The 17,280-nt window shown below is 40.9% G+C and overlaps 1 protein-coding gene across 1 annotated transcript in view; it reads right to left on the reverse strand.

Annotated features, from left to right (window-relative positions):
* Positions 1-17,280, reverse strand: part of LOC145412081 (uncharacterized) — a 156,192-nt gene that overhangs the window by 119,294 nt on the left and 19,618 nt on the right. Inside the window, exon 2 of the mRNA XM_080281999.1 lies at positions 4,339-4,383. Within this exon, the coding sequence (XP_080138125.1) occupies positions 4,339-4,383 (45 nt within the window). The remainder of the gene's footprint in view (positions 1-4,338; positions 4,384-17,280) is intronic.

Raw genomic sequence — 17,280 nt, forward strand, 5'->3', positions numbered from 1 at the left:
TGCACTTAATACTCTCAGCCTTCTCTTATTTGCTGTTAATACAATCACCTATCTCTTATTTGCTCTTAAAACTTTCAGCCTTGTTAATTCATTCTCAGCTGAATAAAATCGTCTGACTTTCGATGGAAGAATAGAGTTGTTCCGACCATGAGAAAGTTAACTTACTATAGGTCTTGTCGGAGGCGACTGTGGCAAGGTATTTATTATTATTATTATTATTATTATTATTATCGTTATTATTGTTAACATTTTTATTTAGTGTAATCTAAGGGTACTAATTGTCATTAAAAGAAAATTTATTAATTATGAATCACGTTGTAGTAGTTCCAGCACGTCTCTAGCGCCTTTATTGACAGTTTTGTTTAAACTGATATTCTAAGACTTTCAGTTAATTGATATTTTTGTGGGGGGGGGGGGGAGGACTGCTATCTTCTGGGCTACACTGTCGTCTGCTTGCACTTGTTCCTTTTCATTTTAATTCTGTATATGGCATATTACTATTCCATTTCATGATGTTTATGAAATCTGTGTCAATATTGCAGACCTTCCCTAACTTCTCTTCCTCATCACGTTGTTTCTGCATGTGGTTAATGATCATTTCCTGTTCTGTTATTCCTGTAATCTATATCGTTATCAGAAACTATATGATAAAGGAAGAAATGGTAGAAAGTCTCTTTCTCACGAGACCAGGATCCTGTGTCTCTCCCATCCTCACTCCTCACCCTTCCATATTTTTTTTTTTTTTTTTTTTTTTTTTTTTTTTTTTTTTTTTAAATGTCGAGTGAAGCCTTTGTGTTCCTTTAGATTGGTCTCCCCTTCACCCTAATGCCCGACACTGCTGATGATATTGATTGGGTTTCCTGTTGAGTGCAGTCATTTCCTGTACATCATCAGGGGTCTGGTTTCTTAGACGAGAGTAATGAACGTAATGTGTGTTTGTATCTGTTGTGCAACTTGAAGGATGGCTGTTAAATGTACGTTGTTGTATTGCTGATTTCTTTGACGAGAGTGTGGACGTCATGTGTGCTTTTGCTTGAAAAATGACTAATGAATGTATGTTTTAGTATTTCTGATTTCTTTGATGAGAGTATGGACGTGATGTGTGCTTTCTTGTACTGTGAGACTTGAAGAATGACTATTAATTGTTTTCGTTTGTATCGTCACTGATTGGAACATTAAGCTATTCAGTCCGATGATCAGCTTTACTGTATTGTTCTTGCTTTTATACCTTTTTTACTCCAACTTGCCTTGAAATTGCCTTCTCTCCTTCTTGAATGATGAGTTGTACCATTAGATTAACACTAGAATATGGTGCTAGTTGCAAAGAAGTGCTACGTAAAGGATGTTGAATCATTGCACTGTCTTAGTTTGCCACTGAGTTACGTGAAGTAGGCTGCAGAAGGACAAAAATCTAGGCCAACGAAAAGGAAAACAACCATACATGGCGTTTTATTCAGGATAGAGCACTCTAATAGTAAGATGCTTACTGATGACTATACCTGTTGAAAAAACTATTCTGAATTCAGTTGTCATGACACAGCAAGGGTATTGTCAGAATAGGTCATCGGACTGGAGAAATTAACTTGAGATAGATTATAACTCTTTGAGGGGCAGGGGGTTTCCCAAAGCTAAGTCAGATAACCTGAATGGAGCCAGAATACAATCTAAGTGGACATCAGTCGGTTAAAAGATTATTATTTTTTTATACAATAGTTCATTCACCTTAACTTGCCCCAAATTTCTTCCTTTTGCAGCATATTCCACATTGTTCTGTGGCAGAAAAAGACAATACCGTGGCTCTACATACTGTCTGTAGCACTTCTTCTTAACTGGCTTTATATTCTACTGTTAATCTCCTGTTACAGCTCAGCATTCAAGCTGGAGGGAAGACAGTTTTAGGCCAAGGTAAAGTGAACAGAGTATAGGGTGCCTGGTGCATTTAATTAATATCTCACTATGGAATTATTATGAGGACTGACGAGGCACATTCCCCAGCGAGGCAGGAGTCAGGTGGCTTGCCTTGACTTGTATATGATGTGTGTGTGTGTGTGTGTGTGTGTGTGTGTGTGTGTGTGCGTGTGCGTGTGTGTGTTCGCGCTCGCGCGTTTATCTGTCTCTGTCTGCCTGTGCGTGTGTCTATCTATCTATCTGTCTGTCTCATTGTGTGTTTTTATCTTCGACCTTATCGCAACACAGTCACATACCCATTCACTTGGGTCTGTGTGATTGTGTGTGCATGTTGGTGAATGTATGTCTTTATTTCTTTTTTCTTGACCTTATCTCAACGCACCATTCACCCATTCACTCGGGAACAATTAACGCCGCATACATTGTTGCGTAACTCATCATTTTCTTTTAGGCGAGACAATTAACCTGAGTGATTGGCTTCCTTTCTAACCTTTTGACTGAGGTGAAGTCGAAAGGCAGTCAGTTAACCCTTTCATTTCGGTGATTCTTTGTATTTTGTTGTTGCTTCCGCCAGACGATTTTATTCAGCTTTGGTTAGGTATCGGGGACAAAAGAGGTTAGAGACAAATTTCTATGCGAGAATACGCCAAATACTCCTATAGTTATGATTTAGAAGTCGGAAATATTTGATGTAGAATACGTTATTAAATTCAGATGTTAATATCTTTGTAGTTCTCGTGTGATCTTTGGATGTACGTGTTTAGGAAAGCATGTTTTTTCCTTAGGCTTTCTGCAGCGGTGGTATAATATTCGTTTTCAGGATATTGTCCATCGAGTTTATTTAGCTGAGAGAGAGAGAGAGAGAGAGAGAGAGAGAGAGAGAGAGATTTTAGCCTGTTTACTTTAACCTGAAGTATCCCTAACGACATTCAGCCATTCAGTTCAGTGGATGGCAAAGTGTAGTCAGATGAGAGAGTCAGTTTAGCTTCACACCAAGGAGAGTCATTCCGTTATGGCTTGTTGAATTCCACACCACCACAACTCAGTATTCAGTCTGCGAGTGACCCACTTCCGTCAGATAAAGAACAAAGCGACTATAATGGGTTCAAAAACATTAAGATAAAGGCCGATATTCCTGTCAGTTGTAGAAGCTCCCTAATACCTTTTCCTTAGCGATTTATTTTGTGTATTACAACTTACTGGCCTATTCTCTGCTACATAAATCCTTGCATTATCCTCATACTTTGCATAAATAATGTACAGAAGGATATTAACCAACCATATCCAAAAATAAATCGCCAAGGAAGAGTTGTCAGGGAGCTTAACCGACGAGAATACAAGCCCAAACGTCAGCCAAGTGAAGGGGTAATGAAAGAGACGTCATTGTAGTGAAAGGGTGATTAAAAAAAAAAAAACGTATTTGTACTACACTGGTTAACCTACTTTGCGTCAGGTACAGATAACGTGGATAAAAATGTGGTCGTAGTTTTGTATGTTAATTGTAGTATTTTTGTTTTTTTTTTCAGACAAGTTGTTACGTAAGAGGGCTGATAAGTGAACGAGAGGCGTGTTGTGGAGGACATGATTGTCTGTGTGACTTCCGTTTTCTTTTGCAAGTGTGTGTGTGTGTGTGTGTGTGTGTGTGTGTGTGTGTGTGTGTGTGAATGTAGGCAGGTTCAGTGATGTTGAACTAATTGCCTGGAAAGTAGATCTGTTGGTACAGGTAGTAGGTAAGAGTTGTATCAGTGTCGTAATTAAGTGAATGAATTATACTTTCTCATTATCAGCTTGTGCGTATAATTCGTACACTAGATGTATGTGTTTGTTGGTGAATGCAAGTGTGTTGATGTTTGAACTGAGAGTGTGGGCTGTGTCTGTGAAATAGTTAATGCGGTAGTGTAAATGAATACAAGTAGATTTTAAGATTCAGGCAGATTATGTATACGGCTAGATGCGTGTATGAGTGTTTTGAAAGTAATAGTGTAGGTGTAAGTGGGAATTTTGAAGGAATTAACTCTCAAATCACGTATGATGGTGCAAATGTGTAGAGGACTTGGTGCGGTTCCTGTGTTGGTGTAAAAAAGGGATTGTGTATGTGTGAAATGCTAACTTGTGGGTAATGAAAGTAAAATAATATCCAGACTGACTTTTAGGTTCAGATATGTAGACGGCTGTATGTTTGTATGGGTGTCACCAAGTCTGTAGGTGTGGTAAGCTGAATGATGGTCTGTAAATTGTGCATGCAGATTTAAAGAATTCTCCAAGCGTATGTGCGATGTGAAGATATCCATGTAGTGTTTGATGTGGCTAATTGTCCAAGAATGTATATAATGCGAAAATATATTCAAGCATAGCTGTAATACGAAGATATGGCCAAAGCAGTTGTGTAGGTGCCGATGTTTAGATGAGAACGGGCATATGAACACTTACATGGGTCTCCTTGGTGCTGGTATCTGTACTCGCTGGCGATGTCCTCTGTGGCAAGAGAGAAAAAAAAATATTAGAACAGTACACACAGAGTAATAACATCAAGAAAGTTATTAGTACTGTACAGAGTAATTAAAAAATGTTAATATAGTACCGACACTAGAGTTATTAGGATCGTGCAGACAAAAAAGAATAACGTAAAGGAAGGATATAAGCATTTGCAGTCCACCAGATCCTTGGTGGGGGTATAGGGAGGTAGCTGAGGGACGTATGTATGGCTACTGTCCAGGTATATTGATGCCACCACGTGAAGGCATCTTTGTTTATCACCAAGTCTTAGTTCAACGTGGGAAAATTACAACTTTTTTATGTGTAAGAAATACAAGGAGTGCAGATTCGTCTCTTGCCTCTCATTCTTCCTGCAAAGCAAATGTGAGTTACGGCATGGATTCAATTGTAAATATTTTTCTGAATCCCTCCCCGTTGTTTATCACGTCGTAATGACCGTGTGACGTGCTGGCGAGAAGTCTTCAGCCACGGTGTTGCTTCTCTGTGTGTATGGCCCTGTTACAATCATTATCCATTAGGGAACGCGGAAGTGAGTGAATGTGTGTGTGTGTGTGTGTGTGTGTGTGTGTGTGTGTGTGTGTGTGTGTGAATGTAAGTGAAGGAAAGAATAAATATCGAAGAAAAAAAAAAAGACGACGGAAGAGAAAGGAGAAAGTTAATCTAAAGGAAGGATGCGCCGGTATTGGGAAAGAAGACGTATAGACGAACATCAATTTAAGAGAGCAAAGTAAGAATGAAGGGACGCAGGAAGTAATGATGAAAGATGTAAAGGAAGTAAAGGAAGGAACTAAAAATAAGGAAGAATATCGATAGGCAAGACGGAAGGAGAGAAGGAAGCACGTAAGAACGAAGGAAGCTAGTAGGAATGAAGCAATATAACTAAAGAGGAAGGAATAGAACTAAGTAAACTGACCGTGAAAGACGAAACGTAGAAAATCATAAGTGGTAAAAGCGAAGGAAGGACGAAGGAAGAAGGAAGGAAGAACCACCGTCAGAGGAAGTACTGCCCCCCTTCCTCCTTCCCTCCCTTTCTCCCCCTCCTCGTCTTCTCGGCGCCTCTCCGACACCCCGACAATTACCGTAACGGAGTACCGCCCCTCATCCCTTCCCTGTCTACCTCCACCCTACGTATCCTCCTTCCCTCCTTCATTCCTCCAATGCCGGACTATTTTTTCATTTTTCCTCCTCCTCCCTCCTCCTCGTACGTATTTCCTGTGTGCCTCACTCACTAACCTTCTCATTTAGCATAAACGCTCACTTGCTACACAATCACTCACTTTTTTTTTTCTTTTACGCTGCACACACACACACACACACACACACACACACACACACACACACACACACACACACACACACACACACACACACACACACACACACACACACACACACACACACACACACACACACACACACACACACACACACACACACACACACACACACACACACACACAGACTGTATATGTAATTTTTTCAGTCTCTTAAATATAACCATTGAACCTCAGATGTTATGATAAAAGTAACTAACTATATGTGTATTTTTTCCATCTCTCCTAAATATAACCATTGAGCTTATTAAATTATGGTGGAAGTAACTAGCTGTATACATAATAAGTCCTTTGCTTGACGCCTGTCTGGACTGCCCTAGAGTTGTCGCGACTTAAAAGGACTTCCACGCCACCTTGTCCTGATCCACGTCCATTTTTTTTTTTTCCGTTGAGTTAATAAATCTTTCTGGATATACGTTGCTTTCACAGTTTGTCTATTGATTTCTCTCTGAATTCCACTCCTTTCATTATATATCTTTTTTTTTTTTTTTTTTTCGATAAATATTGGATTTTATGTAGCCATGAGGAACCCACTTTTGCAACAACGATGAAAGGTACCATGTTGAACGCTTTGGCTGAAAACTAAGAACTCTGTATACAGCTAATGTCGTCAGTAATTAGTTTGCCATAAATTTCGAACAATGGTATACGAATTTCCCCAAGTGCAGATTTAGTATATGGGTCAGATACGATAAAGAAATTTCTGTATCGAAAAGTTATCTTGGTATAATGAGCTTACCATGGTGTCATAATGAAGCTGTTAATCCTCTCATGGTGGGGATTGCTCTAGTACTCTTTCAGCTATCTCCAGGCGATTTTATTCAGCTAGGAGTGAGTCATAGGAGCCTGGGAGTGTTAACTATTTATACCATTAACCCTCACATGATCGGGATAACTCATTCTGTTCCACCCCGTACCAGACAGTTTTATCCATTGGAGTGAGTGGTAGGAGGCCAAGAATGTGTAATATTTCGTCATAGCAGGTCAGGAAGGCAAAGAATGGAACACACTAGGGGTCACTGGGGGTACAAGACCATTAGGGTACGCGGCAACCGAGGTACAGGGAACAAGAAAAGGAGGTTCGTCTCTCTTGCTCCTCTCTCAGTATGCCGGTATAATGAAAAGGCGCTTGAACGAGATGTAGTGGGTAGATGTGCATATTATCAGAGAGAGAGAGAGAGACGAAAGCACTTTTGTTGCTGTCTGTTGTCTGTACGAGTATATTATGGTACGAATTCACCACATACTCTAGCGGTCAATAATCCCTTTACACGTGTGGAATTCTAAGCTAATGGAGTTGGGTTTTAAGCTTTCTAACCCAATTGAATCTTGCTGGTCAGCTTAACAAGATTTCATTAGATTCTGACAAGGTTTCGACTATCGAGATGGAGCGAAAATACTTTTTGACGGCAGCTGTTCAAATTTAATATGGCTAGAATTCACCAGGGAAAAAATATAACCTCACTACGCACAGCAGCGGAATGAATGGCAGCACCGTATAAAATTTTGTTGACTTTGCTGAGCTGAACAGTAACATTCAGGTGGGTTAAAAGAGTTGGATGAATATAGCACATTTGTTTTACCCGACAGAGATACGTAACCCCTTTCAGCTCAATTGATGGCCAAGAGTAGTCAGATTGGAGGGTTCATTTGGCCAGTAACCATGGAGACTCATTCCAACCTCATAGGCAAAGCTCACTGAGTTTTCCACAACCACGACTTAGAATTCAAGTTGTGGGAGTGGCTCAGTTTCCTAAGATGAAAACAAACGAACTATAGTTTCAGACCCCGGACATGTTTAAAAATATTGTCCACAATTCTATGACTGATATTATAATTCGAAAGAGTTATTATTGTCCACAGTTGGATTGTTTTACTGTAATTCGATAGAGTAGGAATCTTACTTTTAGTTGCCTTTAATTCATGCTATCACCAAAATATTATACTAATCGTAGGAGAGACTGTAGCTAGGTATTGCCATCTTTAACTCATCCATTTCGAGTGGGGTCTCCTAAGGTAAGTAAAATAGTCTGATGATATTTAGGGAAAAAAATCATGAGACTTAGAGTTAATATATATTATGATTAAATTTCACCACGGGAAAAGTGTTTACTGTAGTTCAAGTTCATATAAATACGAGTTTACCTAAGTACAACTGCACCACAGGACGAGTTTTTCAAGGCATGAGATCACTGAGGGAGGAATTTGTTTTGAAACGAGTGGACGAGGACATAAATTTGTGGGAGTAGCTGTCTATACGTTTTTCGAGTTCTCTAAGGTACTGTACGACTTCATGCCGTGATCACCCACAAATGCAAGGTTGGCATGGCACGTGACCACTGAGGACGAATTTATTAACAGTATCACTACGATGACCCATCGTTTTCGTTCTGTCTAAACCTTTTGCCGAGTTTAGGAGCGACTTTTCGAACTCGAGGGTTTGATATGGCCTTCATTAAACCCCTGGCTAAGCTACTGCTCTCCTAATCTGAATAAAATCGCATGGAATTAGCAAGCAGAAAATGAGAATGACATTCTTGGTGCGTAGGAGTTAAGGGACGAACTCACTTGACTATCCAATAACTTGCTTAGGTCAGAAGATGGAGAGGCTCTTGGATGATGATGATGATGATGATGAGAGTTATCAGAAATATATCTTCCCTAGCTACGCATTTCACCCATCTTCATCCTCTTCCCTCTCAACAGCTGTGATTTCCTCCCACTCTTCTCTCCCTCTTTTTTTTTTCTTTTTTCTTCCCTACGCACAGAGATATATTCACGTATCTATGTGTTCCATCCATTTCTCCTTTCTCCTCCCTTTGTGCTCCTATTCAGTAAATCCTAACTATCGTCATGGATTGTAGTCCAGTTTTTTTCTTGCAGTTAATAACAGTGGGAGCTGATATTTAGAAAGTTGGGAGCAGAATAATTTTAAGAAGAAATCTAGCTTTGATTGGAAACTCTTCTGCAAGTTATTTAGAAATTTATGGCAGAAATGCTTAAATGGAGCAGACTAATAACGAGAAATTACCGTACTTAATACCCCCTCATCCCTTGCCTGCCTTTGTACTCTTAGTCCTCAGTTCTCTTCTTTCAGTTTTAATCTTCTGTAATTTCTTCCTCTACCGACCTTAATTAGATTTCTTACTCTCTCGAACTCGTCCTCCTCATGTTACTGTCCTGGATCTCTCCTTTACAGACCACGTTTTTTTTTTTTTTTTCTTTCTCTCTCATGTCAGCAACCCCCTCATTCTTCTCTCTCCATCATAATTATCTGCATTCGTTCTCCGTGGGTTTGTTCCTACCCTGCGTCTCTTCCTACTCATCCTTGCTCTTCGTACTTTTTCTCCTTTAACTCACGCCTGCTTGTTCTGTGTTTTCATTTCCATCGTCCCCTGGTATCGTTCATTCCATCTCCTCTTCATATTCAGTTTGGTATCTACTTCATATTTACTCCTCCACTCTGTCGTCCTTTCTGTTCCCTCTGTTCTTAGCTGTTCCTTACCTCCATCGTCCCCTCCTCCCTGTGTGGTCGTTCATAACTAAGCATACCTTCTGCTTTATGTAGTTCTCTTTTTACGTTCATTGTCTCCTCCCGTTTTCCTGTCTCTGTTATTGTTTTGCTTTCTCGTCACTCTATATAGTTTTGTTCTTTCTTATGTCGTTCATTTTCTTTCGTTTGAAAGTTTTTGTCTTTCTCAATCTGCGTGTTTTTCAGTCAGCATCATTCCCCCTCCCCATCCGTAAACAAATTATTTTCCTTTTCCTCTTGTGGTTCCTCTTTAAAACAGTGTTATGATGATGATGGTCATCATCATCATCATTTTTTAGACTTTATCCTATTTTTTTTTTTTTTATGTAGAGATCTCTCTGGCAAAATGTTAAAATTGTTGTTTTCTTTTTTCTGTCGATCCCTACCCAGCATTAATCTATTCATAGTGTGAATATAGGCGAAATTTAGTTTGTGTAGCTCAGTGCTTATGGTGAAAAAGGTATAGGCATCTCACACTCTTCTCTCATTGCAGAGCAACAGGATCGAGAACCAGTGCCCAGTTACCGTCAGATACCGAGTAAGTACCCGCTTTCTCTCTGATGGAGGTTGAGGTTGTACAGTATAGTGTACTTGCATAAGAGTGCGGTCAGGGAGGAAATGCTGCTCTCTCTGGTGCGTTGTTCCTCATGTTCTGTTGTCGTTGCTGCTTTTGTCAGATGTACTTATATGTGCATAGTTAAGCAGGTAAGTACTTAGTGGAGTCGTTGAACTAATGCGATTTCTTTTTATACCTCTGTACCTTAATAGAGTTATCTTACCTTTTAAGTTTCGTACATTATCGGTGACTTTGATGATGGTGTATATAGTGGTCAGGGTTCAGGTTTCTCTTTTAATTATAATGCTGGTGTATACTGTATTATAATGCTGGCTTCAGTTTATACCGTATTGCAACGTGGGCTTTAGGTCTGCATTATTATTGGTGATTTTGGTGGGAGTTTGTAATGTTAGTTTTAGGGGCTCGTATTATTAGTGAATTTGACGTAGGTGTAAATAGTGATCTTAGCTTCATTATTGCCCACTTTGCTTGTAATTTTCTAAAGAGGGATTGTTTACAAATACAGTATGTAGTTCATATAATAGAACTGTCTAAGGTTCATACATGTTTATTAATAATTGTGAGTCGACACAGTGGAGTTTAAAAAGAGAAAATCCCATTCATTGTTAGCGATGTCGATTGGTATTTAGTATTCTCGTGTTCAGTCTTTCCTGGCCCGGGTCAGTAATCCTTAGCTCTGTCTAACTGAGGGTCATTGAACAGGAGGACGATGTTATATATTTTACAGAGCATTTATAATCAACTAGAAGATGTTTAAGGTTCATATTCGTTACAACAGGAAGGTTATAATTGTTACGTCTAATTGCAGTGCTTGGCCGTGTTTACCCGACAGCAAATTGTCATTATAAATCACTGTACTACATTGCAAGCAGTGGCGTATACATTGGCTATAGTGAAAGCAAACACACACACACACACACACACACACACACACACACACACACACACACACACACACACACACACCATAGTGATAAAGTGTATCCGGGTGTGTACACTTTCGCCTAGATGAGGACTAAACAGATAAGACCCTGACAACCTTTTTGTTTCCTTATCATGACCTCAGCTGACCCACACCTAAGATGGCCATCCCTGTGTTTATTTGGACCCCGTGTGTTTGATGATCATAGCGGATCCACTAGACGCCTTTGCGCATTTATTACTATTATTATTATTATTATTATTATTGTTATTATTAGTGTTTAGGTAGCACGTACCTCGGGCAGCCATATACTCTTATATTCTTCGTAAGCTTCGTGTTTTTCTGTCTATTTATCTGTCATTATTTATTCATGTAGTTTTGTTAAGATCAGATATATTAAACGCGATCATTGTATTTTCTATGATATTTGCTGACCCTGCCTTCAGCTCCCTATATTTTCTTATATTATTTAAAATTCCCCACTTGTGCTTTATTCCCATCGTATTTTTGGTCAGCTTATTTTTTATTCCTCCTCTTGTGTTTTGTTCTTATCATCTGTTTGGTCAGCATATTTTCTCTCTCCTTATTCTGATTTGTTGTTATATATTTGGTCAGTGTCCGGGAGTGGCCGAGAGGAGCACCCGTGTCACTCCACGTCACACTCCGACTAACATCACGTCCGTTTTCTTGGAGTTTTAACGGAACCCTAGAATTATAGTAGTGGCCGAGTAAATTGGAGATTCCTGGAGGCTTCTGTTAGGCTGTTATCGTAATGCTGGTGTGCTGGCTGGACCGTAGGAGGCTTTGTAGCGGAGACGTCGAGAAGGGTTATTCAGCTTCGAGAAATATGCGTTGTCTTAGGATGTTGCATGAAGAAGGGGGACATTGAGTGGCTTGAGAGAGTGGCTATGAAATAGTCTTTGCTCTAGCTAACGTGGGATAAGGGGTCTGGTGTTGAAGAAGGTGGAGTCTTCACATAACTTTGTGAAGCGGCTTGGAGTTCCATAAGGAAGTGGCGGTCTAGAAATAAGCCACCCTGGATGAACTTTGGGATTTGGAGCTTGGCAGTGAAGAAATAGGGGGATGTTCTGCATTTTTCAGTGAGCGATGAAGCATAATAGGAATAAGGAGAAAGAAGTTACGCATTTTTGAATGAGCATTTTAACGTAATAGGAATAAGTAGTTAAGGTTTTGCAGTTTTGATGAAGCGATTAAACACAATACGGATATGCAGTTAAAGGTTTTACAGTTTCGATTGAGCAATTAAACACAGAGTAGGAGTAAACAGACAGGAGTATTGTATTTCTGACTGAGCGATTAAGCACAATAGGAGTGAAGAGTGACGCAGGAGGCGATGCATGTCAGATAGGTCCCAGCATTCCCCACTTTGGTTGTGCTTTATCTCGTGCGTACGAAGGAAGATGTCAGGGAAGCGGTCCCGGTGACGTGTGTGTGTGTGGGAAGGGGAGGGTAACGGGGGAAGAAGGGTGTTTATGCCGGGAGAGGGGGAGGGAGGGAGGAAAGAGTGGTGAGGAGGGAAAGGAGGGTGGTGGTGATGCTTGCGAGCGAGGAGAAGAATGATGATAGGGGAGAGTAAGGGAGGGGGGGGGGGAAGGGTGATGGTCTGAGGAGTGAGGAGGAAAAGAAGGTTGATGATGTTACAGTGATGGAGGAGGGAGGGGATGGTGATGCAGGAGAAGGGTGAGGCAGGGGGAAAATGTGGTTATGCCGGGGGAGGGGAAGGGGGGGGAAGTGGTGGTGGTGCTGGGGAGTGGGGGAGGGAGGGGGATAGAGTGGTGATGCTGGGGGGTGGGAGTAGGTAGAAGGAGAATAGTTATGTTAAGGGCACAGTTGAAGGTGAGAGAAGTGAGAGGTAGGTAAGAAAAGGTGGATGAGGTAAAGAGAGAGACTCAAGAGAGAGGATTGGAGGAGATAGGGAAAGGTTTAAGTGAGGTTGGAGGCAGAGGAAGGGTGGGTAGGGAGGGAAAGGAGGGTAGTAATGCTTGGGGGCACACTGGAAGGTGGGAGAGGTGAGAGGCAGGTAGGAAAGGGTGGATGAGGTAAGGAGAGAGGCACGAGAGAGAGGAAGGGAGAGGTCGAAAGGACATGGAGAGGTTTGTAAGATGGGGTTGGAGGATGGGAGGAGTTTGTGAGGTCTGGCTAGGTGTTTGGAGGGGAAACAAGGAGGACGTGGAGAGAGAGAGAGAGAGAGAGAGAGAGAGAATGACGTAATATACAGCTGCATGTGTTGGTGATGTAAAATGATAAACAGGAAGACTGGTTACGTTTAATTCCATCCAGAGTAGATGACAAGGAATTATCATTATTATATACACAGCTGCTCCTTCCTTCATTATTTCAGTAGTGATGATGTATTTTCACTGACGAAATAAACATCTCCCTATTTCATCGATGGCTGATTTAAATTTTTTCTCTCTTCTGTTTTTCTTGTCGCAGTTTTTTTAACGCACCACCTTTTGTGTATTTTGCCCGCATCTCTCTCTCTCTCTCTCTCTCTCTCTCTCTCTCGTTGTACATAAATTCCACAATATTATTTTTTCTTCCCGTAGCCAGGAAGTATACTCCATGTTTAAGACCTGTAAAGAGAGAGCAGCTTCAGTAAGATCACAGATTAAGTGAAAATATAGAGGGAGGAGAGAAGTAAATAGTTTATGAGAGGAGGATGAAGAGAGAGAAAGAAGCAGTGAAGAGGAGGACGAGGAGAAAGAGCAAGGGAATGCAAAAGAGAGAACAGGGGGATTGAGAGGTCAGAGAAGGTGAAGAGGATCAGCTAGGTGGAGAGAGAGAGAGAGAGAATGAGAGAGAGAGAGAGAGAGAGAGAGAGAGAGGGAGAGAGAGAGAGAGGAGGGGGGGAGGTACAACTCGTCTTTTGACCGCGAACCTGCCAACACAAACCGCATCCTCCTCCTCCTTCTCCTCCTTCACACGGTAATTTCATTGTCCTCATATTTTCTTCTCTTTTAACCCTTCTTACTTTCTCTTGTTTTCGCCTTACCTTCTCATTCCCTTTTGTTTAATCTTTCCAGCTTTCATATTCTTTATTGTGATTCTCCCCCCTCCTTTTTTTTTTCTTTTCTTTAATTCTGTTTCAATTGTTTAAGTATTTGCTTTTTTACGTTCAGTTCTAATTCTTTTTATCTGCTTCCCCGGCATCTTTAATTTTCATTCTTTCATTCCTTCTTAAATCCAACTGGCTGGCTTACGGACATTGTAAATTTAAAAAGACACTCATATGTAAGAAACCTACTCAAATTTGCCTTTTTTTTTTATATGGTTAAATATTGGGCCATATTGAAAGAGAGAGAGATACATATATATTAACTAAGAAATACTAGAGGTCAGAGGTCAAGGTCACACGAAGGTTTTATTTAGTGGGGTAAGATGGCTTATGCGATAAGGGATTGTTTGCTTGGTATATTTGTATGCAGTGTCTCTCTCTCTCTCTCTCTCTCTCTCTCTCTCTCTTGCTTGTCTCGTTTTTTCTTCAATTTTATCTTGTTCTCTCCTTTCACAGTATCTCCATTTCTTTCCTCAGTCTTCCCTCCTCTCTCGCTCCTTCTCTCTTCTCCTTGCGTCTCCTCTCATCTTTGCTCAAACACTGCTATTAGCAGCTATGAGTCATTTTCACTTGGCACATTCTGGAAGTTGATGTGTGTGTGTGTGTGTGTGTGTATGTGTGTGTGTGTGTGTGTGTGTGTGTGTGTGTGTTTGTGTTTACCGGTTCACGACTGACGGATAACTGGTATCTGTAAGATGGGGGTTGTTGTGTTCATCTGCTTCGTCATTCTCTGTTACACACACACACACACACACACACACACACACACACACACACACACACACACACACACACACACACACACACACACACACACACACACACACACACACACACACACACACACACACACACACACACACACACACACACACACACACACACACACACACACACACACACACACACACACACACACACACACACACACACACACACACACACACACACACACACACACACACACACACACACACACACACACACACACACACACACACACACACACACACACACACACACACACACACACACACACACACACACACACACACACACACACACACACACACACACACACACACACACACACACACACACACACACACACACATTTTCCACGCGTCAGCCGTGGTCAGTAATTCCTTTAAGTCACTATCACTACACTATATCAGAATGAATTTAAAAGAGAACTTAACCTAAGCAGTAATAGTCAAGCGAGGTGGAAAGTTTAGAATACCGTTTCAAAAGTTCAGAACCACAGACATAATTGTAGTATAAAGATTGACAGGCATTGCTTAGTTAGTCAGCTATCTTTTTACGAGTAGTTATGTTTCAAGATGATATATAATTTGACAACGTATCAGAGTCTCAACCGGACTAATGCATCCATTTCCTGGTTCGAGTTTACCTTCATGTACTCGCTAATCTTCAACAAAATACTCCGTTCTTTTATCGTACTAATTCGGTCATTACTAAACATTCACATCATTCCTACTCATAACAAGATCGTAAGCAATGACTTTCGAAACAAAGTACTGTACTGAGATTTTCTGAATCTAACAAACTTCCAAGAATATTGTGTAAGAAATTCATAACTGTTGTATTTTTATAGGCTGCACATCCCGTTCCGCATTCATAATAGCACACAGTACTGCATACATTTGACGATGGTACACCATACACAGCATTATTAACTGAAACCTCTTTCCTTATATGCTTGTCTCGGTGTCTTTGTAGTATGATGCAAGACGGTGTGTGAAATTCATGGGGTGTGTAGGATGCCGCACTAATGGATGGCTCATTTAAGGTATTTATTGCAAAATCTTTGGAATTAGAAGCATGAATTTACTGAATTATCTAGAACAGTTTATGAGCTTAACCCGCTAGGTCTAAGGTCGTCTTTTGTGCATTGTTCTTAGCATGCTTTATGTAGGTAGTGTTATTTTTCCTCAAAGATTTCTCGAATTGGATGGGTTAGATGAAGCCTTGCCCTCTTCAGTACGAGAGGTGTTTCCTAATTTGAATAAAATCGTTTTCAGGTAGAAGAATTAATTAAAGACAAAATTTATATTTCCTCAACCCTTTCGGTACCAAATTAAACATGAGCTGTACCAGGTAGTCAAGCATGTAGGTGATCCATTATGACAAGTGCAAATGTTGGATGGTCGAGAGACACAGGTTAGGGATTGAATTTTTTTTTTTTTTTTTTTTTTTGTCTAATGTTTTGGGCTACACAAAACCCACCTTCAGAGAGACTCCGGGTGATGGGTTCTGTGTAGCCCGAGACATTTAAGAATATAATGAAGTCAAGGTCTAACCTGTGTCTCTCCTACCCGACATTACCTGTCAGGCATGTAAAAGTGGTAGCTGAATTAGTCTGCTGTATGCATAAGATGACACTGTTCTGCTAATTTTATTGCATAGCCAAAGAGTTCGGTGCGTGTCGAGATGGGAGCAGGAGGAGTCTGGTATTGCCCGGGGGTGACCCTGTTCAGCTAGCTTCATGTCACAGCTTAAGGGGCGTGTCAAGGTGGTAGCTGGTGTAGTGGTATTTCCCGCTTGTGACCCTGTTCTAGCTTCATGTCACTGCCCAAGAGATCAAGGCATGTAATAGTGCGAGTTGAAGTAGTCTGGTATTTCACCCAGACATCCCTGTTCATTTAGCTTTATGCCGCAGCCCAGTAGATCGAGGCGTGCCGGGATGAGAGCTGAAGCAGTGATATTTCCCGTTGGCAGTTTTGTTTTACTTTCATGTCACAGTCCTAGAGATCGAGGTGTGCCAAGGTGCGAGCTGGAGTAGTCTGGTATTTCCCGTAAGTGACCCTGTTCAACAAACTTTCAGGCCACAACCCAAGAGATAATAGCGAGTTCACATTACACTACGGCGTCGACATTTCTACGTTGTTCTTTCCACCCCCGGACGATATTCTTCAGAGTAGGAAGGTCGTTTAGTTGTTAATGGGTTATAAACATTTCCCATTATCCCTTTCGCTGCGAGGAGTCTTTTAAGTGAATTAAATTGGTATATGTGACAGACAGTGAGGGAAAGGTGCGTAAGAGGAATTAAAGCCTCAGATACACGGGACTGCATCAAAGCTAAATAATACCGCCTGATTGCAAAGATAATACTCACGCCATTATACCGAAACAAAAAGACAGGGAACATGTGAAGTGGAATTACGATGGATAGGAAGAAGAAAATTAAGATGAGTGAAAAAAGTTGTTAGGTAGATAGGTAAAAGAGTTAAGCAGGGGAACGGAAAAGGCATGACCATTTAGGGGAGAAAGTAAGAATTTCAGGAGAGGTGTGGCACTTGCAGAGGGGGAACGGTGGAGGGTTACGGAGGTGTGGAGGTACGCAGGAAGAGGTCAGTGACAGGAGTTGTGCGGAGCGAGGGAGTGAGATGTGTGGATCAAAGGACTGGGATG

This window comes from Coenobita brevimanus, chromosome 92 (assembly GCF_032717465.1).
Source record: "Coenobita brevimanus isolate Jiangsu-jjx chromosome 92, ASM3271746v2, whole genome shotgun sequence".
Classification (NCBI taxonomy): domain Eukaryota; kingdom Metazoa; phylum Arthropoda; class Malacostraca; order Decapoda; family Coenobitidae; genus Coenobita; species Coenobita brevimanus.